This window comes from Quercus robur, chromosome 9 (assembly GCF_932294415.1).
Source record: "Quercus robur chromosome 9, dhQueRobu3.1, whole genome shotgun sequence".
Lineage (NCBI taxonomy): Eukaryota > Viridiplantae > Streptophyta > Magnoliopsida > Fagales > Fagaceae > Quercus > Quercus robur.
This window is the reverse complement of record NC_065542.1, coordinates 8,007,303-8,031,763: the sequence shown is the minus strand read 5'-3', so window position 1 is coordinate 8,031,763 and position 24,461 is coordinate 8,007,303. Positions and strand designations below refer to the sequence as shown.

Here is a 24,461-nt window from a genome sequence, read left to right as displayed (position 1 = left end):
AGGAAATTGCAATAGCAAGTATTACAACGCCATGCACATTGACCATTACTAAAGGTAATTTGCTATAGTAAGTGCCACAACATCATGCACAAAAATATTATGATTATCCTAAATTAATTGAAATCACAATAGAATCTAAAAGAAATCACCATGGCAAGTATTACAACGTCACGCACATTGAAAGCATGATTATTGTCCTAAATTTATTTTTATTTGGGATAGTCATTTTATTATAAGATCCACATTTTCAGAATCCATTGCTTCTTACTAAATATGCTCTAAGTTAATTCCTCCCCGTGCTTAAAGATAATTGTTTATTATCATGAAACAAGAAGCTTGTCATATGTATTTAATTTATTTATATCTATTTATATCTTCTTCTATATGTATTTGGATTAGGAGTTTTGATTTCCACCTTTTTGTTATTTTCAAAAGTCTAATCAATGTTGTAATACTTGTTGTATCTCAACCGGCATCTCTTTGTATTCCTAACGAAGACATTTATGGTATAAATCCCTCTCTAAGCTTTCTCCCCCATTGTTATTATTGAAATATATATATTTATATATAAGGGTTTTTTTTTTTTTTTTTGAGAAAAATATATATATAAGGGTTTGATTTAGGTTCATGCACGATTCAACACATGTGTCTAAAATTGGTCATGTATTTGTATCATGTCTCATTTATCAAAATTCTGTCATTCTAAATATAACTTTAATTTTTTTTTTTTAACAAGTAAAAATGGGAACCATAAATTAAATCGGTGGGATCCACTATGGATTTAATTAGTGAGACTCACCATTCATGTCAGGGAAGGAAGTACAAATTTATGGTACTCCGGAGTACACAATAATTTTCCATTAAATCAAAGGTTGTTATGGGATATATATACAAAAATAAATAAATAAAACTAAAAAGGAGAGAAAATGAAGCTGCCTAACTAATCAACACTGTGTACTTCATGAACATGTGCATCGCTTTATGGCATTAGTGCAATGACATTGTCTCTAATTCATTAGTTGTTTTGTTATACAAAACGACATTGTTTGCAGCAAGTCTTCATCCTTCTTCTGTCTAACATTATCTAGTGCATTGAAACACTCGACAGAAGCTTTGCCATAATTCAAGTTAATTTTCTCAAACAAATAAATTAAGGACAAAAAAGTATTTTTTGACAAATGGATGAAAGACAGAATAAAATAAAATGTAAGGAGTAAAAGAGTCAAATTGGGAAAAAAGAAGAAGAATAAATGAAGAAATCTCTTAGAGTGTGTTTGGATACCGCTTATTTTATTGAAAACTAAAAACACTGTAGTAAAATAATTTTTAAATGTGTGAATAGTATCGTGAGACCCATTTTTTATGAAAGTTTGTGTGAAAAAAGAGGTTTGTGGGTCCCGTGAATAGTACATGAGGCCCACTGGTAAGCACTATCTATCGCTTATTTTGCTGGTCAAGAGGTAATGGGTCCCGTGCACAGTGTATAGGATCCACTGACAGACGTGATGGTGCGGTCTCAGTGTAAAAAAAAAAAAAAAAAAAAAAAAAAAAAAAAAAAAAAAAAGAGCTGAAAACGCAGCCGCTATCAAAACACTGCTTTAAAAACGCAGCCGCTATCCAAACGCTACTTTAAAAACACAACCACTATCCAAACACTGCTTTAAACTACACCTACTTCGATTTTTGAAACTCTTTTACATCCATATGGTAGTGGAGATTATAATAATAATAATACTAATAGGAAGAAGGGACTAATCAACAACATAGTGCAATGAGGCTAATTACGAATTATTAAGAAGATGATTAAGAAATTTATTATGGGGAATTTTTTCACAGTTATTTCGAGATTTTTATTTAAGACAACAAAATTATATTTTTAATATTAGAAAACAAATTAGGTAACTTTTTATAGACTTGGGTTGAGTCCAGTGCACTAGATCCTTTAAGACGATAATTTGTGGTCAAAAATTGACAAGTATTATCATCTCAACAAGTCCAGTACAACTAAACACTAAACCAATGTCCCAAACTTTATCACTTTTTATTATCCTTCCATCCCTATATTCAATATCACCTTTTACCACTTTTTATTATCCTTCTATCCCTATATTCAATATCACCTTTTACCACTTTTTATTATCCTTCCATCCCTATATTCAAGAACACAATTTAAAAATCTAAGAGATTATTGGATAATCATGCTTACTGTACTAGAGATATTGGGGGATTGTTTTGGATTTAATCTAAATGAGAAAATAGAGATAAAAGTTCAAGAAAATTCTTTACATTGTTGACAATTAAATTTGTTACCATCATATGGTATTGAATGACATGCATGCATGCATGTATGTTAACATTGGTTGACAATTCAATACATGAATAATGAATTGTTGTTAAATGTAACAATGTGTTAACATGTGCGCGCGTGTATTAGACGCACGGTGGTTAATGTCAACATTGCGACGCCACGTGGGAATTGGGCTTGGTTACACAAAATTGATAGAGTTACAAAGGTTGTCATTATCTGCTTCAGTCACAGACATCTATCTAAATATCGCTTTTATCATGTTACTGACCCAAAAAAAAAAAAAAACTAGGCCCACTTTTACTTTCTCTAGTTCCTTATATGTGTAAACAAAATGCTTCAACTCGCCAAGGTTGAGCTCCACGTACGTTTTTGGGTTGGTGGGCAAGACTAAAACTAGCTTTCTAGAGACAATTTTTACTACAACTTCTTATGTATCGAGTCGTGAGTAATAAAAAAAAAGGGTTTATAGGCATTTTTTTTACTATTTTTTTAAATTCTGTTCGTGATGAATTGTGGTAAAAATTATGCACGATTTAACTTTAGTTTGGAGAGATATACCAATCTCAAAATTCAAACGTCATCCGTATGGGACTTCTCAGATTTTAAGATATGAAAAAAAAAAAAAAAAAAAAAAAGAAGAAGAAGGAGAGAGAAAAAGAGATTTGGATAAACTTTTTTTTTTTTTGTTAAAAGATTTGGATAAACTTTAAAAGACTTAGACAAATCCAAGTTGATCTTATCAAACAAAAAAGGACTTAGAGAAATAGTGATCTATTTGATTTTGAGTACATTATTATCAATTTTTTGGACTGTATAGTAGGAAAAGTCTAAATATAGAGAGGCTTCACATCTTTCTCAACTATTTATTGATGATAATAATAATAATAATAATGATATTTTTAGTTATTGCACGTAAGAATCCAAATTCAAACTATATTTAGATGATAATAATCATGACATTTTTTGGTTATTACTAATCAAATATCGGAATAAGAATACAAAATTTTTTTTTGAAAGGAATAAGAATCCAAATTTAAAAGTGTTGGATTTGGTTCTTAATTAATATAATTTTGATAAAACTTTAATATTTGAACTCAGGTTGTTCTGGAAGTAATTCAACTTATTATCACCTACAATCTGTCATTAATTGTTTTTGTTTTTTTTTTTTTTTTGGTCAAACTATGGGTGTAGCATTAACTTATAGTTAATTTGTTAATACACATTCTCAAACTTCTATCTTTAATGTTATCAATTAAAGCAAAACCCTAACTATCAATGAATTTATGATGCTCAAACGTTTGTTATTGTGTCATTAAAATAATAATCAATTTTTTGTTAACTACAAATCGGAAATATATGTTGTTATGAGCATTAAAACAATTCTAAAAACGTACATCATATGGTGATTTTACTATTAGTTTCAATATTTTATTTAGATCACAATTCACAAAAGAATGGAATGTGGTCATTAGGAGCATTAGACAAACTGCAACCTCTCACTAGAACAAATAAGAAATGTTCTACTCTTTTCAATAGAGACCGTTTGCAAGCCATTTACACTTTCTTTAAATGGTTCATTATTTCAACAAACAGAGTTGCCCAATTTGTATATTGAAAAATTTGTTTCCAAACAAAATTTTCATGCATTCAATCGTTCATCCAACCAAACTTAGTGGTTGTATCTGTATGATTTTTCTATCATGGTAAGCTTTTTTTTGGTTAATGTATAATCAAAATAAGTAATTAGAATTCTCTTAAAAAAAAAGTAGGCGAAACTACACCATTGGCCCCTGAAGTATACTCTGTGAGTGCAATTAGTTCCTTAAGTTTCAAGTAAGTACTATTGGTCCATCAAGTTTAAAAAATAAGTTGTATTGGTCATCCAATTAACTTAAGTTAGTTTTATTACTTATATGTCTAATAGAACAACGACATGTCAATTTTTAAGTGACATGACATATTTATTATTATTTAAAAATTTCACATAAGCAAATCTAAATTGACTAACTCTTTTTACCAATTAAACTTATCACAATCCCCAAACAACCCAAATCTTTTTTAACCAGAACCTCCATAGCAATTCCAAATATCAAGCCACAACCGTCGCAGACTTCGTAGTTCGTAGCAAAATCCAAATCTTATTACTGAATTCCACAACTCCTGACAAAAGCCACAACGACCACATAACGATCCTCTACAAGCAACATAATAGATCTAGATCAATAATGGACTAGCTTCAAAAAGCCTAATATTCTTCTTAGCTTCGTCATTACCAAAGAATGGGTTGACTTCATTGTTCAGACCCATATCTAACTACATAAAAGATCCAAATTTATATAAAAGAAACCATTTTTTTTTTTCGGTTTTAATATTTGATTTGAACCAAATGTATATAATAGAAAGAAAAAAAATGTTTCAAGATTCCATAGGCATGCATAGTCGAAAGAGTCTAACACCTAGATCTTTACAAATAGCTAGTAAGAATATATAAATAAAAGAACAAAACTTAGGTGCAATACCTTATGTGCTATTTTTTAGATTTCCCTCTTAAGATTCAGTCAAATGGTTACTTAAGTAAAACATATACTTCCATCTCATAAGAAAAAAATCTACATGACAGAATTTTAAGAAGGGAACCTAAGGAATAGCACCTAAGTACTGTACCTAAATCTCGTTCTAAATAAAATAACTAAATCAATTTTCTTCTTGAAACGTCTAAGATTTGGAGTAAAACACCTATATATATTTTTGAATCAGTTGATTTGTCAATATTTGTTGTCTTTGTGGAGACCAACGTGAGCTTTTATTTCACGATGAGATCTATGGCAGTTGTGGCTTGGTTGTTGCTATTGCAATGGAGCCCGACATTAAGGTTTAGGTGAAGGGATTTGGGTTATTTTGGGATTGGGGTAAGTCTAATTTGTTAAAACTTTTTTTTGACAACTCGGATTGTGAGTTGGTGTCATGAGTAATTTTTCAATGATAAAAAATAGGTCATGTCACTTAAAAGTTGACACGTCATTGTTTCGTTAGATACATGGACAATAAACTTAGCCAAAGTTAATCAGAGGACTGATAATGCTCATTTTTTAAACTTAAGAGACCAATAATTTTCACTTGAAACTTGAGAGATTAATTGCTCTCACAAGGTAAATTTTAGGAACCAACGTTGTAGTTTCGCCAAAAAAGTAATTAGAAATAACAAATTCAAAGGGTTGTTCTAATAATTTTTAAACTTATTTTAAATGAATTACAATATATCATTTCAATAAATCATTCCAAGGATTTTTTTTTTTTTTTGGGGTATTAGTTGATGTGTGCGGATATTTTGTTAAGAATATTTTGAAATCCAGCTGATAAATCAGTGGATTTGAACTAGTTCTAAATAATTTGTAGCTTAACCCTATCATGTACTAAGCTACACATCGTCCCCCATCAAAAAAAAAAAAAAAAAAGCTACACATCGTCCATTATTTTATTTTATTTTTTGAATTTTTCGTCCATGATTAATTGAAGATGTGTAAAAAAAAAAAAAAAAAAAAAAATTGAAGATGTGTTTCTACACATACACGTCACTTGGTTCATCGAAGTTTCTAAAGCCCAACATATGTCATCTCCTAATTGGATTGTCCTTTCATTGTGGTCTTACTTATTCACGTGGTTCATTAAAGTTCCTAAAGTGTCATGTGTCATCTCATAATTGGATTGTTCTATTCTTTGTGGTCTTGCTTATTCTATTATTATTGTGTAATAGTCATTAAGTTTTTTTTTTTTAAATAATTATAATATATTGCTAAATCGTTTGAACTTTTTTTTCTTTAGAATTCCAAGTACTTTTGTACATGAAGAGGTACCATTAATTTACTTTTCCTTTTTAATTAATTAGTTTTAGTGATATGTTTTCAGTGTATATAACCAAAGCACTCTCTTGTAATCATCTTTTCCTTTTAATCAATGAAACTTGCTTAACACTTTTTTGCAAGCATTTTTAACCTCTGGATTTGAAAAAAAAAATTGAAGTTCATTGAACTGATTCTAAACAACATGTAGCTCAATTATGTTATGTACTAAGCTGCAAGTCATCCAAGATGAATTGAAGATTTGTTTCTACATGTGCACATTGCATATTTCATTAAAGTTCCTAAAGGCTTGAATATGTCGTTTTCTAACTGTATTTCCCTTTCATTATTGGTGTTAGTTATTCTATTAATACTGTGTAACAGCTAACAGTTAGTTTTGATACTTTTTATTTTCTATTATTTAGTTTAATGCTTTGTTATTGGTGTATATAACTAGAGTATTCTCTTGTAATCATCTTTCCTTCTAATTAATGAAATTTGCATAGCACTTTCTTACCAATGGATTTGAAGAATATTTGAAGTTTGTTGAAATTATCCTAAACAATGTGTAGCTCAAACTTGTTATGTACTAAGTTATGAGTCATCCAAAATGAATTGAAAATTTGTTTCTATATGTGCACATCGTCTGGTTCATTAAAGTTCTTAAAAAACCAACAAGTACTATCTCTTAATTGGATTTTCATTTCTTTAGTGGTGTTAGTAATTCCGTTATTACCATGTAACGGTTATTGAGTTAGTTTTTCTTTTCAATTAATTAGTTTTAGTGCTATGTTATCAATGTATATAACCAAAGCATTTTCTTTTAATCATTTTTCCTTCTAATATATGAAATTTCTTAGCACTTTCTTGCTAATAGCATTTGTAACCAATGGATTTGAAGAAGACTTGAATTTTGTTGAAATGATTCTAAGCTATGTGAAGCTCAAGCCTATTGTGTACTAAGTTATGAGTTGTTTAGTACGAATTGAAGATTTGTTTCTATATATGCACACCGCGTGGTTCATTAAAGTTCTCAAAAGCCAACACATGCCATCTCCTAATTGAATTCTACTTTTATTAGCGGTGTTAGCTATTCCGTTATTACTATGTAATTGTCATTAAGTTAGTTTTATTAGTTGCCCTAGTGCAATGATATTGGTGTACATAATAGAGCATTATCTTGTAATCAATTTTCCTTCTATAATCAAGGAAATTTTGCTTAGCACTTTCTGGCTCATAGCATCTTTACACATGAACTAATCAGTAATCACTTTGAAAATTTTGGTGATAGTAGATTTATTCCTTGCAAAATGAGTATTTGGATTCTTATTATACGTGCGTGAATGGAAGACAATGGACTTTTCCTCCGTGGACCCACCAGTCATGATGCCCCAAATATTTCATCTCAGCCATTGGTTCTGGTGGACCACATATTTTTGATGGTGCACTTTCAAGATTTTTTGGGCCAAGCTTTGTCAATGGTCATGTTCTTGCCACATAAACAATGCCTTTTCATTCTGATTTCTCTCTTTATTCCATGGTCCTTCAAAGACAGCCTAGTATTTCAATTGGGACAATTGAAAGGGACTACTGTAACTCTTTTATGCCAAGGCTAATACAGTAAGTTAGGTGGGTTAATGCACTAATCAGAAGCTAAGAGAGTGGCTAATACAAAAAGTTAGATGTAAAAATGAACTAATTAAAGAGCTAAGAGTTGCCTCTATCACTGAGAAGAGTGTGGGACCTGTGGGTCCATTTTCTGTAATGTGGGCCCTCAAAAAAATTATAAAAAAAACAATAAAGAAATAAATAAGAGCTAAGAGCATTCTTTTAAGGTAGATAAAACTAAGGAAAAGATAGGGTAATTGTCATATTAAAGTTACTATGATGACCTTCTTATAATACTAGATGAGAGTCTTTGATCTCTGATACACATAGTAGTACTTATCCCACTTTAGTCCAATCATGCATTATATTCCATAAAAAATAAAATAAATCATGCATTGTGTGTGTGTGTTAACTTGGGATTTTTTTTTTTTTTTTAAATTAAAAAAAATCAATAGATTCACCATAAAGGGGTGTTAGGTGGTACTTTTTTTAAAAAAATAATGTTAGGTGATAGTATTGGAATTGAATTGAAGCATGCGAAAAATATTGCCAAAAACATTTTGTAAAGAGTGAAAAAGCACTGAAAGGTGAACTACACAAGATTTATCTCATTAAATTCATATAATATTGTGGCATACTAAAAATGTAGAGCTTCTTTTTCTCTTTTTACTTTATTTATTTAATTTTTTTCCCTGTATTGATAACAAATAAATTCTATATAATTCGATAAAGGTAAGCCCAACTCTTATGGAATTATGGTTTATATTTTGTATTGTATGTGTTTCTTTTCTAACCTTAATCTAGTTAGTAAAATCACAACTCAAAAGAGTCTCAATTTGTTTCAGAAATGACTGTTTGGATTGAAGAAGTCCCTTCCTTCATCCAAAACCTAGTGATATTAGATAAATCTTATTGATTTTATTAATGAGAGTTGGTGAATTTTCCTTTAAAAAAAAAGTCTAGCTTGCACATGTTTTTAGCATAACAGAGTTTCCAGAGTTTGTGGCTCAGTGCAATATTCAGTAAGGGACATTGTCATTAAATCAAAGACCTAATCAGTAGTTTTCTTGCTTTTTTTTTTTTTAAGTAAGTAGGCTGCTACAAGAGCAGTTCCAATAAGCACAATTTGCCTAAAATGATTAAAAGAAAGAGAGAGCTGTAGTATTTTTTTTTTTTTATGTTGTATTTAACAGGAAAAGGACATGTAATGGTCTCCCCACCCCCAAAACTTTATGTACATAGGACTCTTTAGTCCTCACAGTCATGCTATTTGTTACCTAAATTTCTAATTATGGAAAATTATTTTTTTTTTAAAAGGAAAAAAAAAAAAAAGCACTCCACTAGATCAAAAGCTTCATAGTTTTCTTTAATATGATTAAAAAGAAAGAGGGATTCCATTAATCAGGAAAAGAACAAAAATAAAGATGTAATGGTCCAACAGCCCCTTAAATTTCACTTACCTAAACTCTCAAAATTTTTGCAATTTGTCTGATTGTGTATCTCATAGTTTCTATTACTAACTTATATGCTTTTTTTTTTAATCATGAAAACTTATATGCTAAATATGATAAAAAAAAAAGAAAAAAAAATTAGATATAGTTTTTTTTTATATAGCTTTTATGTCACTTGTGATAAAAAGCTAAAAATAACTTTTTTTTTTTAAATTAAAAATAAAAATTATGACAAAAACAAAAAACTAAAAGCTTTTGTCAAACCTGACTGGCTTTATTTGGCTGAATAAAGTTTTATTAAAACTTTACTTTTTCTCGTTTAACAATTTATTTTAATTTATCTTTTTTTTAAGCCAATGAATATAAATTAAAAAGACACATAACCTGCCCCAACCTCCAAAAGTACTTGTTCTCTAGTGTCTACCTAGTGAAAACCCAAAAAAAAAATCACATTTATTCATAATGGATCCATCCAAAAGAGAAAAACTATTTTATGGGGTAAAATATTTAATTTAAATACTCATTCCGTAAAACCCAAGATTTCTTAAACATTTTTCTTGGTATTCCCTCCATTAATTATGATTACCAAGGAACCCATGAGAAGACTTTTTTACATTCTTGCCCAAATTAGCTAATGTTACTGTTTTGGGTAGCATAAAATCGATACCCCAAGAAGTTTGGACGAGTTTACTTTAAATTCTTTGAGGAACATGGGCTCTAATAATAATAGATAGTTATTTTTATTTTTCGAGTAAACTAACTTCTACTTATAAAACTTAAAAGTCCATTCATTAAATTTAAATTCTTCATGTTTTGAAAATTTGATTGTGACAATACAAAAATGGAACTGAAGGTTTATTAGAAAGCTTTAGAAATTAACATGACCGTCCATGTCTTTCATTTAAGAAATAAAATTAATATAATTTTAGTAGTCAAGGGATTGCCAGTAGTATAGGAATTCAATTAAATATTGCATGTGTTTACAAAGTTTGTACGCATTTACAGACTTTTAAATGGACAGAAATTTTGAAGCTCCTAGAATATGATAAGATAAGATTTAGATTTAAAAAAACAAATTGTGGTCGAATTTTTAGAACATTAAAAGTCCGTTTGGTTAGGCGTTTTAGAAATTTGAAAGAGTGTTTTTAAGACCCCTTTCACTAGTTTATACAAACGCACCCTAAAATATTCCTTAATTTCTTTCTTAAGCAGTAATCAAGGTAACTTTGGCTTTAAAAACAAGAAAATTATTCTCGACCTCTTTAACTTTCATTTCTCTTCCTATTTGAGTGATTGTGTTTTACAAATATGAAAGCTTTGCAAATATATGAAATTGAAAAAATTTCAAGGAATGGACATAGCCACATTGGTGCGTGGCCCCATATATTGAAAGCTTTGTTAAAGTAAATTAAAAGATGATCCTGACTATTGGATTTAATGCAATTTATAATTAACTCTCTGTGCCTGAGATTTAAATAGTTTAATTTTGAAATTATAATTCAATTTTAAATTTTCTTCTATCCAGCTAAACAGAATTTTTTTTCAAAAGGTACATGTGGTTTGGACAATATTTGACATAACAAAGTCAGCATCAGATGTAAAACACTCCAACTACTGGGTGATAGATTCAAAATAAATTAGGACACGTCATAATTGTTTATCTAAACCATTTGATTTTTGCACAATTTTTACTTTTATATTAATGGCTTGTTACACGGCTGCTATGATATCACTTTTATAAAATATATTTTCTCTAGTCATGAGTTTTGTAGTTCAATTGACAATGATTCTAATGGAGATATATGTTTAAATTTCTCATCTCTCAGCTGTCAAATTATATATATTTATACACACTATCTCCTTGGACAATTAGTCTATAACTATAATCTTTTACATGCTAACAAACTTAATATAAACTATTTGACCAGTTAAATTAAATTATATGTACTTAGATCATCATGAAACTGATAAATAATCTGACCTTAAACATAGGGCAGAGGAGATTAAGTGCTTAACATGAAACTATAATTGACTAATTAAACATTCACAACCAAATGATAATTATTATTTTTTAAATCATAATCTATTATGATTGTACTTAGAAATGGGTAATCCACTAAGGGCCAAAAGTCACTATTAATAGGGACTAGAAAGAGTTCAAAGGGCCACGTATTTCCCCAATAGATTTTTTTTTTTTTTTTTTTTGGTAAATTAAATATGTGTGGGACATGAATTGTCTTGGACTGGACTGGTTGTTTTAGCATTATGGCCATTAAAACTTGTTCAACTTTATGCAACGGTGGGTCAAAACTCAAAACCCTTTTCCCCAACTAAACCAAAACCAAAACCAAATGCAAATGCAAAGATAGTGTTTGAATATGTTGACCAAAACACACAAACAAAGCTTTAGAGAGAGAGCCATTCATGTGTAAACAAAAAAATGTCAAACGAAAGACCAGGAGAAACGTAAGCTAGAAATTTGGGTTATAGAAAGAAAAAGTCTTTCATGGAAAATAGAGGATAAATGCAATTTTTCTTTGCATTACAGCACGGTAAACATTAGCAAAGCAATCAATTGTTATTGTTTTAGTCGTGATTGATATGAGATTGATTATGGTCCGCACCAATTCTTCCTAGAATTTCAAGACTTGTTCAAGTAGGCAGCCCTGTTGTTGTCACTAGTACTATATTACAAAAAAGTATGAATCTCAATACTTTTATTTCCACAAAAATACTTGATTTAATCTTTGTCAAATGTGACAACCTTATGGAGGTCTTGTAATCCAAGATTCCAACTGTGAATTCAATAAAATATCGATCCAATTAAAGTTTACTTGAGTCTAACATATTATCATGTTATTGGAAACTACTTATTTTTCACAATATTCCAGTCTTTTATTTGAATGAGTCTTGGTATATGGGTCTATAACTATTGGTTAAGTTGTTTATGTCTTTGGTATATTGGCCAAGCATGCATATATATATATATATATATATGTATGTATGTACAGAAGATATTGGTTAAGCATATAGATGTACGAGTTGTTTTTTCCCATTATCACATTACTGCAGGCCGGCCCAGATTCAGCTGAAAGACCAAAGCAAAATTAGCCGAGCTTGAGCTTCTAAAACCAAAACTTTTAATTTGGGCCAGAAAGCTATCCATCCAGACCATTTGGTTAGAGCTTTTTGGGCCAAAATCATGTTAGTAATTTGAAAACGTGATCATAAGGCTTCTAATAAAATTTTGAAATCGTGCCTTTCAGCCTTAGAGCATCTGTAACAGACATTCCAAAAATTATGTCATTTTACCACATCAAATGCCTACTTTATTATTTTACCACATCATTTTACAACATTCAATTTATCAGATGTTTTATAATTCAATTCTATACATTAAAATAATATTTACTACACATTAAAATAATATTTACTACTCATCAACACAATAAACAAACAAAAAAATAATATACCACATATCTTCCATACCGTGGCAAATTTGTCACGGTACTGTTCAATGTTGCAAAAAAAAAAAAACAATATCTCACATCTACTAAATGGGCTAAAATTGAGTTTGGTGTGGGATATGTACCAAATATTTAGCATTTGGCACATATCCCACATCTAGTGTGGGTGCTCTTATAAACTTGAAAAGTGTGCATTTTCACATTGCATCCCCTAAGCAGCAATTGCAAATCTCCACTTTTTCAAAATGCTCAAAAGCAAAAAAACTGAACCAAACTCACCTTTAGGCTAAAGGGTTGGAGATGTGCAGCTTATATATTTCGTTCACAGGTTTCAAGTCCAGATTTCTTCCCATTTTCATGTATAATCAAATGCCACTTTGCTTCCAGTATGTTTATCCCTATGCTACATACTAATTCATTCTGCCTAGCTCTATGCATGCAGTTGGGGCCATTGCCTTGGAAAAGACAGAATTAAACAGCTTTTATAATAACTAATACAGCAATGTAAATAGAGGTGAACGTTCTTTTTACACAGGTGATGCAGAAAGTAGAAAGTCTGGCTGTCGTCTCTGAAGTAGTAACCCACAAAAGGGACACAAAGGTTTTGAGAGTACTTCTAGAACAGAAGATTCGGTTGAAGATTTGAAATCCGAAGGATATTCGGACATTGAAAAAAGAGTCTCGGGTGCCAATCTGGAACCCCATCTATTACAACATATGCAAAACCATAATGGAGTGGTAGGGCAAACCTGCATAGAAACTGCACACCTTGGTAGTCTGTGGCTCTGACCAGTGCCACTATCACTCTCTACACCTCGACAAAAGCCAACTTCTGGTGATTCAAATGGAACTGATGCTGAACAATAGCTACATTGCTCTGCCGCTTCATATTCACTGTATTCAAGTCTGTTGTTTGAGGAAAAGCACATGATAAGATGATAAGCATGATACATAGAACAAGGACTTCAATCATTCACTTGAAGTCATTTGTTTATCAGAGCAACTAAACTAACAAAAATAACCTTATAAATCAGAGAACACCAAGAAATATGCAACATATAGACTAGGAGCAGGTGTACCTCTTCTCATGCCTTCCAACTTCTGATGACAAGACTTTTAGTTGATCCTGTACACGTTCATGATTAAGAGCAACCCAATGCTCCAGTTGTGCCAATCCAACAGGATACCAATATCCAGGTCGAGAAGCAGTTATGGTTGAATGGGACTTAAGACTTAGAAAAGCAGAAAAACCAAATCCCACAAGCCTCTCACGGAGTTCTCTTTCACTGCAGCGAAGTAGCTCTGTCCACATAGTCACTTGTTCCCCTTCAGCACCGTGTGATACTTCCAAGTTCTGCACTTCACTGTTTACTTGATCGGCCTTCAGCTCAGATAGCATTACACGTCTACAGATTATATTTAGGAGGTGCAGCTTGCGAGAATTGATCTTTGATAATCTTATAGAGACAAGTGGCAAAATCTTTTCAGCAGAAAGATCCATGTTGTATCCAATATATGAAGATAAGAGCCACTTAAGCAGTATATGTTCTACAAACTTTGATGTAGTCTGCTTGAAAGCCAATAATGCTGCTATGATGTCCCAGAGAACCAAAGGCTTATCCAAATGTTCATATTGTTTCAATGACCAAAGAATATTAGACTCCCAATAAGCCAATTCCTTCTCAGGAAAAGCAGGGAATTCCACAACATCAACTAGGGGGGAAGCCTTTGACAAGAGATCCTGTTGTTGTCCTCCAATCCAGAAAAACTCAACAACTGCCTTCTGAGCCCTGTGAACATTTGTAAAACATGTCAATTTCCTAACGTGCTATTTTTTCTTTTCATTTTCTAAAGGAACATCAGTGAGCTTCTTCCTTTTCACATTTTATTGCTACTTGAAGTAGGGAATAAGGATTTATTATGTTGAGTTGAGTTTCATTCCTTTGCATCTTTTCTGATATATTTTGTATTCACCAATCTTCCACAATCCTATTGTTAAAATTCAACAAATCTCAAACTTACACACACACACACACACACATCACATGTGTGTGATTGCACCCACAAAAACACAATAAATGTAGCTCAGAAAGAAAATTCAACACAAAAGGTCTTACTTTTTCTGGTACATTGAATCCAATAGTTCAAGATCCAAATTGCGTACCTGAAAGATTAGGAATATTTTTTTTTTTTTTAATTAGTAATAAATTTTATTGAAGAAGAGGAACTAATTAACATACCCAGAAAGTATACACGAGGGAAAAGATTAATTATAAATGTTTGCTCTTTAGAATATAGTGCTCAATACATATGTTTCTATCATCGTATCTTCATCAATGTAGACATTAATATCAAGTATTAATAGATGAAAAACAAAAAGCTACAGATACAAGTGATGGTTATATAACTGCCCAACCAACAGGGCAAGTATTGTAACCTCCATCATGCCTTCCATCATCCTCCCATATTAAAGATGGTCGATGTCAGCTCTTTAAACCATGCAACTAACACGATTAACAAATAGTCCCTCCTAGAAGAGTAAGCAACAAGAAAGGAGTCTGTGATCTCTCTTAATAAGAAGACAACATTCTGATTTGTGAGATTTATAGTCAATCTCAATAATGATTAAAAACTTACGATGGCTACATTTTCAAGTTACCATACAAATTTACTCATTCCAATGCTAAGTGCATGTCAAAGGCATCATGCTATTTATTAATATCAAAATTAGAAAGATAGTGATGATTACGACATAAAAAAAGGAATGACAACTATTTTCATAGCATTATTAAGGGCAGGCAGGCTAGAAATTCTATTAACTGTCTTCTTAATGCAGGTGATAAAAGGGTGGAGGCTCCTGATGACATCAAAAACTTGGTGGTCGGGTGAAATCAAGCATTCTTAGGTTCTCCTACTTCTGTAAATGAAGGTGAAATGATAGAGGTTGTTGCTGGTTTGTTAATGATCAAATTCCTGGTACTACAAAGAGCAGATAGGTTAGAGATGTAACAGAACAAGAAATCCAGCAAACAATTTTCAGCATGGGGAGTGATAGAAGTCCTTCAGCATGGGGAGTGATAGAAGTCCTGGCCCAGATGGTTTCACTGCTAATTTTTTCAAGGTTTCCTGGCCTATAGTGAGCATTTCAGCAAATACTTCCTTCTTCACATCTGAAAGGAATATCTCTGAAAATATTCTTCTAGCTCATGAGCCAGTGAAACACTATAATAGGAAAAATGGCATAGCCAGATGTGCCATCAAGGCTGATTTGAGGAAAGCCTATGATTTTCTAGATTGGAACTTTATTCTTATGTGTCTGCTATCAGCTGGTTTCCCTCCCAAATTTGTGCACTGGATCAGGGTTTGTATTATTTCTCCCAGCTTTTCTATTAGCCTAATTGGTTCTTGGCGGGATATCATATTTCCAAGGAGGATAAGGTTTTGAGACAGGGAGATCCCTTGTCCCCTTATCTCTTTGTGATTGCTATGGAGGCTTTATCAAGGTTGGTCCACAACAATTTCTGATCAACAACAATTGAGGCTCCCAACGTAATGGAGGCTCCCTTGTTGATCAACAATTACACAACAATTTCTGGCCCATATCACATCACATGTCAAGATCAACTTTTAAAATCAGATCATGTCAAGAGGCAAGCAAGAACAATTAGGGGACAAAGAATATATCATGTTAAAAAAATCCATGTGATACAAGTCATTATACTCACAGCATTTACCCAACATTTTAAGAATACACACAGATAACTTTGTGCAACAATGACTATTTTCCCAGAACATGCAAAAGGTGGAACTGGGGTTTATAAGAGGCAATTAATGATATACATATGGGGGAAAGAGATCATACCATAACAAGCACAAGATTTCCAGGGGACACTGCCAAACCCATGCATGAAATAAATACATCTGGAACCTGAAAAGAGTTTTTCACTTTTTATAAGAACTGAAAGAAAACATTTGGAAGAAAAGGAGACCAAAAAAGGTAACATACATCAGTTGAGCTCCTAAGACGGGGAGTATTTGAAGGGAAGGGAACTTCATGGAGAGAACTACCACGTAAAATCCAGCAGCGCACAAAATTATCCTACCATTATTTAAAACAAAATGGTGTCAAATTATTTGATGAAAGACTAGAAACCAATCTGCAGCTGTAAAAACTAAAAAGTGCATATAAATGAAGTTTGCAATGCCATTGCCAAAAAGAAAAGGAAGAGAAATAGCAGCATGCATTGTTATATTCACGGTCCATATATGATTGAAAATACTTTGAAATCAAATTGAGCTTACATATCCATTAAGTTACACGCTCAATTTAGTCCAATCATGTAAAGCCTCCTAACATCTACATTGGTAGATGACATATCATCTCATGTTTTGAAGTGGAAAAATAATCTTGGTAAATATTGATTTTCATTTCTGCTAACAGCAAAGGTTAACCCCCTGAACATCCTGAAGATGATATGAGGTACTAAGGACCTGTTCAAGTAGAAAAAGACAAGCATATTTCTCTTCCTTTACAAGTTCACATAAATACTGTGTCTATTTTTTTTTTTTTTCTGTTTAGCCTATTAGGAAATCTTTCTCAAACGTGAGAACACATTTCAATGTAATCTGATTGATTATCCCATTTGGAATATTTGAAGACAATAAAGTAACTTTTCAGTTTTACTTGGTACAGATCAAACTACTACAATCTGACTTCCCCAAACAACTAATTTCTTGTTGCAAACCTTGTAAGCAAGGATTATAGACTAATAATCTGCTAGAGATATTAATTACTTCACCAATCTATATAGATTGAGCACAGCATAATAAGGATTTATAACAGGCAGAAGATTGCAGATAAGACTACTAGGTAGAATGAGATGGGTAACTTCTACCAAAAACTGATTCCATACTACAACATAGGAAAAATCAGGCATGTGGAATATCAAATAAACTAGTTAGTTCACTAACAGTAATATATTATAATGCAACTTAACTTTATGAAATAAAATACCTGGCTGCAGCTGTACAAAGAACATCCATCAAATGCCCAAGCTAAGTCTGTGACCTGAGGAAATTTATAAACAAATAAAATTAAGTAATTAACATCATAATGTATCTAAAGATTAATCAAGAAGAAGGCACTTACAGCATGGTAATGAGCATCAAATGAGCCAATTTTATCAAATTTTCTGCCAGATATGTCACAATTCCAAAGTTCAAAAGATCCAGATCCTTTGCCAACTGCCAAGAGCATTTTATGTATGGACTTAGCAGGCATACTAAGTGAAAGAACCGAAACTGGGATACTATCAGCAGTTATAACCTATTTAGAAGTTTAAAAAAATCAGCATATTTTATTCAGTAATATAAAATATATGCAGAAAAAAGGTACTTCCAAAAATAAGAGCTACCTCTTTCAATAGGAAAAAGGGAGTGCGATCAACTTCTGATGTGTTCAACAATTCCTCAGTATTGCCCAGCCAGATCCTCATACTGAGAGCAGTGATGGAAAAATTGGAAATTAATTTCCATTTTTTACTCTTACTTCTTCCACAGAAATAATTTGAAGTTCATGTTAAAATTTCAAATGGTGTAAAGAGATGAAAATAACTATTGAACACAAGAATGGATCTTTGAACGTCCAGGTCATAACATTTATGAATAGCTTTATTTCATATGAGAATGTCATCATAACATTCTTTAGCAAACCCAGCAATTGCAATAAAGAATCCAAAAATCCTTGATTTAACCAAGTCAAGGCAAAAATATGCTTTGACAAACGTAAGATGGAAGTTAACAGAGTTATAAACTTATACATTACTTTTTTTTTTTTTTTTTTTGAGAAGTAACATATTATAAATATACTTATACAATGTACTTTTTTTATAGCCCCAGTTGTAGCAAATTTTTGGTACTTGGTTCATAAAATTGCCATCAAGAAAACAGTGCATGGTCAACAATTCAATGCACCCACCTCCACACCTCTAATATCTTGCTTTTGGAGAGAATAGTGTTCACAATGAAACCTTAAAATGTTGATGGACTCCCCATGGCTTTAGCCCATAAAACCCACCTACTCAATGCATTATGCATCCCAACAGTCATAAGCAGAGAAGTGGAGGCACACACACGTGTCTAACACCTCTGGAGTGCAAATCAAACTATTCAATTGATTAATGTAAAAAGAATTGGTTACAAATTGATAAGATTCAGAATTTCATGGCAATGAACAAAATTTATGATAAATGTTCCATGTTTCCATGGCGCAGAATGTCCATCATTTAAATTGAACAGCTACAGCTAACATCATAGAGGTAACACCAAGGGGTAACACAATCTGTTGGGGACCACAACTAATGAAGCAAAAGTTACTAGTTCAAATCTCCCCTTTCCCTTCCCTTCTGATGCCAGGCAAAACCAAAATGAGAAAATAAATGATAGATAACCTAGGTGTCAACAGCTACTCTTGCTTGGAATCAGCACCAATCAAGAGAAAACCTCTAGGAGCCAGCATCTAAGGTTGCCTCAACACTAGATCAATGGGAGAATTCCAAGAGAAATTTTATTCATCATCAAAATAATCCGTCTCCATAGGAGTACAATATTGTGCTTTTGTAGATTACTAGGACTACACCCCTATTCTAACTGAGTTAGGAAACCTAATTCTAAATAACTTGGGAAATCCCAATTATTGAATTACAAAATTAACCTTGACCCTTGGAAATAAAATACTAATAATATAATTAACTACTAACACCTAAAATAAAATACAAATGATTTTTCAAAAATAAATAAACTAAATTAAAATAATTCTTTTTTGGCCCTACCGGCATCATTCCCCTTCGGGCCAAAACTCACTTAAAAAAAAAAAAAAATCCTAGCATTGTACGTGTAACAAGACAAATTTAGAGAATCATATCAAGTAATCAGATAATCAGAGAGACAACTTTTCTCACAAGTCTACACAGAATCTAAATCAAACAGATAATACCAACAAATCTAAAGCACCACCTATATCTCATAAGGCTCAAAATACAAAATCATAAGGGAGGGAGAGAGGAGCAGAAATTTTGCTTAAAACCACTCAAATCGCTTCACTTAACTTGAAGAGATGAATCAGATAAAGAATCATCTCTGGTGCAAATTCACCCACAAAAAAAAAAAAAACAGAAAAACTAAATCAAATATAAAAAATGCATAGCACTTACAAACTAGTGAAACTGAAAAATGATAATTGCATACCTAACTCACCTCCCATCAGAACTCCCAGTTGCCAATAAAACCTGAGGGTTTGAAGAATCAGAAGTTAGAAAAGCCCAACTGATTGATGTAATCCACGAATTGTGTGCCTCAAGGAGCCCAACAATGTTTGCAGTTGGGACCCTGCTGTGCTCAATAGAGTAACATTCTGGTACATATATTCTCCATAATGAAATTTTACCAGACTTCCCACCAACTGCAAGTAGAGAAACAGATGAGCCAATTTGAGGAATTGAACAGAGTTTAGATGACAACTGCAGCAATGGTGACCATGCAACTGCAAGTGACCATAGCATCGCATTGCGAGAAGCATACTGCGCCGCAGTTATTTGTGGGTGCGTGCGATTTTCTTGCATCTTATTGAGAGACTTTGCTTTACATTTAGACAGAGGACCAATATGATGTAACTTTCCTTCTTCCAGCTTGTCAGAACTAAGCTTATACACCTGGAAATTGAGTAATAATGAATAAAAATAACGCTTCAAAAGGAACTTAATATTTGTGTAAATTAGGACAAACCAATGTTTCAAGCTAGGAAAGGCAAAATACTAGAATAACAATAAATACCAGAAAAAAAACAAGGGGAGGGGGGGGGGGGGGGATAAGAAAAGCCATACCGCTTTTAATCCTTGTCCCTCCCTCTCAATATAAGGGCCAGAGCTAGAATTGGAATTCTCACTGTTTCCTTGACATGGTAATTGGTCCCCAGTAGTTTGAGAGCCCTTATTGCTGCACCAAATTCATCAAAACAAAGATAAGCTTGAGTAAACTGCTTACAAGGAGAAACAGCTGAAAATGAAACACATTTAAACATGTAGGTTTCAAATATTAAGACAGACATATATGTGACTTTGCTACCTGCTCAAAAGAGTCCAAGCAAAGAAAACAAATGTTCTTCATTTACTAGAAAAACATCCAGTTGGATTTTCTCTTTATTTCTTTATTTTTTTTAATATTTAAAAAGCTATTTATATTATAAAGAATACATACATTTTTCTTCGCTTGCACTCTTTTTTGGAAACAAAACTAGCTGGATCTTCTGCATGTATGTCTTTTGTTGCCTGCTTTTAGTCACAGATAAGTGATTGAACTATAAATATAACTCAGGAAACATATCAACTAACATCATTTTGCAAAAGTTAGAAGGAAAATGGCATCCCTTGAATTGGTACATGAAAGTACTTACGTCAGAATTATTTGGGCAAGAAACATCTGACTCCCCGAAGCTGATACTTGTGAGATATTCATAAAGCCTGTCTGATATATCCATAACCTGAGGAAACTCAGCAGGAAAGAAAATTATTTATGCAAATAATTTCACATATATAACAGGAAAACAATTGTAAAAATATTTTTGGTACTGTTATTCAATAATGAAGGGAAAATGGAGAGAAAACAACTTAGTTTCAAAGTTAAATTTCTATATGGTGATCAGAAAAGCATGAGAAACTTTCATATATATATATATATATGTAGGTTCATATGTTAATGAATTGCTTTACACAAGAGTCAATGAGCACAAGCAACAGATAAATATACAGAGAGAGGGAGTGGAAGGGGGGGGGGGGGGGAATATAGTAAGAAAATCAAATTGTTATTAAGTGTCATGGAATAATAATGTAATAATAGAGTATGTTGCATACGATATATGTATCATATTCATATAATACTACAGGTGATGAATGAGTGCACTGCAATTAGCCATCAAATAGTGACTTAAAATAACCAGAAAACTTCAATATAAAAGGAAGCATTCAAAAACATTGTGAAAACACCTTGTTTCTCTTGAAACTTATATAGGATTGTTTTCTTTTCACATATTCATTTGGAATGGGACAATTTCCCTAGAATCTGGAGCCAAGAGTAAAAATTATTGTTCCATTTCAGCGGTTTAAGATAATGACAACATTCGAGATTGTAATGGGGAATATCTACATTTGAATTTGAAACATTTCAATTCTCTATGGCTCTAGAAGCCAAGAATCTTCCAGTCTCAGATCATATGCACATTTACTATCATTTCCAATGTCAGCATCAAGAAGTGATTCACTAATTCATACCTCTATCCATTCAGCACCAAAGTCGCAAAATGGTGGACGATAAAGCTTCACACATCCTTCTGTTGTACAAACAGCCAGCAAGCATCTGTACCAAGTTAACTTGAAAACGCAATTAGTTTTTACAAGATGTTGTCATCCAATAATATACATAATATAAGTTAAACAGTATACAAGAGAAGTACACACAAGGGAAATGCCATCAAACAGTTAGCAGAAACTGAAGTTCTTACCCTGAGTTAGGAGCCATTCCTAGTGGTGACCATGATACTGATCGAACACAAGGTTGACGATCCCGAGATAAACAGTTGGGCAACAAGCACCCAGAGAATAAATCTGCAAATATTTCAATATATAAAATGTAAATGAAGCTTTAACAATGAAAATACTGAATCTGTTTGACAAAATATACCGATACCATTACACATTGAGAAAGTTTGTGAGTTGTACAGGCCTATCAAAACTTCCATAAGGCGTTAATTATCCACATCTTAAACCGTAACAATTACAAAATTCACCAGGTGATCAAGAATGTTAAAAAAAAAAGTCCCACAAATGGTCTAGATTCCCCCAATGAGTGATCAAGAAGAAGTACATTGAAAAATGCTTGTTTGTAACTACTGGTTCACCAACAAGTCACAAAATTGTAATAAGAATTCACAATTTAAATGATACATACCTTTTCTATCAATAACTCCAATTGGAAAAGGTTCACTATTGGGAACTGTGATAAGGCCTCGTGGTCCAAAAGGTGATGCTGGATTCTGAGCACAAACAAACATACATAATCAAACAGAGAGAATTCAATGCTTATTTACAATAAAAGTAGTTCCTTGAAACAATTTTCCAGTGTAATCTTAATTACGAACCCATTAATCAGCTTTAAGTGAATATATGTATATCCACACAAATATCAATTGGTATATGATTTATACACAATTCTGAAGAATGCTAATTTTCTCATAATGAGTAAAAAAACAAGAAAACGATTAGTTTTTTAGATTTATGAAGCAGAAACAGCAAAATATACATGCAACACTTAGCTAACATTGAACAAAAAGTAGTCCCTTTTGCCTTAAAGAACCAAAATTTGCAACTTTAGAAACAAACCCAGAAGTGGAATAACGTTCAATTATGGTTTTTACTGCGTTTCATAGCCAAAGCATCAAGCTTTTTAATTAACACCAAAAAAAGAAAAAGCAAAGTAGTGAGAAAAAGTGGTACCAGAATGGTGACGAGGTGACCGGAAGCGACGGCGATGAGGTTCTCGTCGGACCAGGCAACGGCGTTGGGGTAGGACGGCGACGCCACCAGTGGAATGGCCTGGAAGCGCGAGGCCATCGCTGTTGTTGTGAACTTTTGAACTGTGAACTGTGAACTGTGAATTGTGAGTGAGAAGAGTGTGTGGGTTTGTGAGTTTGGAGGGAAATTTGACTGTAGCCGGGAGCTGAGAAAAAAAGACGAAGCAGAGGGAGTTGGAGATCTATGGATCGAATCGGGAAGAGAGTGTGTTTTTTGAGTTTTGGAGAAGATGAAGCGCCAAAAACCCTAGTTCGAATCCTCTAAGCTCAAATAAAACTTTGGTTTTAAAAATTTTCCCCTTTATTTTGTTTATTTAGGGTTCATTTGGTAGAAAAGTTTGAGTAATTTTGTTTGTAGTTTTTTGAAATACATGTGTGTGAAAAAGTGTGTGGAAATGTGTGTAATATTGTTTAAAAACTGAAAATATATTATTTAGATAGTCTACCAAACATAGCCTAAATTTATCCAAAATATAAGTTGATTTTTGAAAATTACTAAGAATAACAAAAAATAAAATAGTAGGTTTTTTATTTTATTTTTTTATTAAAAGATATAAATTCTACTCTAATATAATCTGAAATGTATATGTGTGTGAAGTTTATTTTTAGAGACTTGAACCCGACCTTTTCTTTTTGCACCTCACAAACACTTATACTTGTGGATGATTATCAATTTCCCTCCACACCTCTTAAACACTTATACTTATGAAATAGTCAATGCACCAAGGGTGTGCGTTGGTAATAATAGAGTTAATATGAAGAATAATGTTAGTATTGCAAAACAAAATTTTATAACTTTTGTCACAACTTTTCATATGAAATTGCGAGTGTCCACATTTAAGTATCATGATTTAAAGCCGAATAAATCTAAGGTCCAGTCCAAATTGTGCAATTAAACTAGATTTATAAGTTTTTAAATGAGTTAGCACAGCACAATCCCCCCCACCCCCTCCACACAAAAAACAAAAAATCTTGGCCCTTAAGCGTGCATTTGCCTAACGCTTATTTTGCATTTGCATTTTAAGTGCGGGGTCCCACAATACTATTCATGACCCTGCCAACAAATGAAAAACAAAGGAAATAGGCCCATGGCAGTACTAATACGTTTTAAAAATTAGTTTTCAGTAAAATAAGCAGTATTTAAATAGACTTTAAATAGCAAAACTT

The 24,461-nt window shown here is 32.2% G+C and overlaps 1 protein-coding gene across 4 annotated transcripts; it reads right to left on the bottom strand.

Moving 5' to 3' along the window:
• Positions 1-13,000: 13,000 nt before the first annotated feature.
• On the bottom strand, positions 13,001-23,578 carry LOC126699406 (uncharacterized). 4 transcript variants are annotated; one of them, XM_050397178.1, is made up of 16 exons: positions 23,218-23,578; positions 22,673-22,757; positions 22,227-22,329; positions 21,997-22,081; positions 21,123-21,209; positions 20,927-20,997; positions 20,554-20,665; positions 19,928-20,382; positions 18,088-18,169; positions 17,823-17,999; positions 17,688-17,741; positions 16,680-16,772; positions 16,536-16,601; positions 14,791-14,837; positions 13,753-14,463; positions 13,001-13,579 (listed from the first exon to the last, which is right to left on the bottom strand). In XM_050397178.1, the coding sequence occupies exons 1-16, from the start codon at positions 23,332-23,334 to the stop codon at positions 13,201-13,203; spliced, it is 2,724 nt and encodes a 907-aa protein (XP_050253135.1). In that variant the 5' UTR covers positions 23,335-23,578; the 3' UTR covers positions 13,001-13,200. The 4 variants fall into 4 exon arrangements, with proteins under 4 accessions (XP_050253135.1, XP_050253136.1, XP_050253137.1 ...); XM_050397179.1 differs by lacking the exon at positions 23,218-23,578 and having other exon boundaries at positions 21,997-22,095; positions 22,673-22,692; XM_050397180.1 differs by lacking the exons at positions 20,927-20,997; positions 23,218-23,578 and having other exon boundaries at positions 21,997-22,095; positions 22,673-22,692.
• Positions 23,579-24,461: the final 883 nt, after the last annotated feature.

Coding starts and splice junctions, on each gene's coding strand:
- LOC126699406 (XM_050397178.1), bottom strand. CDS start 23,334: ATGGCCTCGCGCTTCCAGGCCATTCCACTGGTGGCGTCGCCGTCCTAC. Junction 17,742..17,822: donor TTGATGCTCATTACCATGCT/GTAAGTGCCTTC, acceptor AAATTTCCTCAG/GTCACAGACTTAGCTTGGGC. Junction 16,773..17,687: donor CTTTGTACAGCTGCAGCCAG/GTATTTTATTTC, acceptor AAATAATGGTAG/GATAATTTTGTGCGCTGCTG.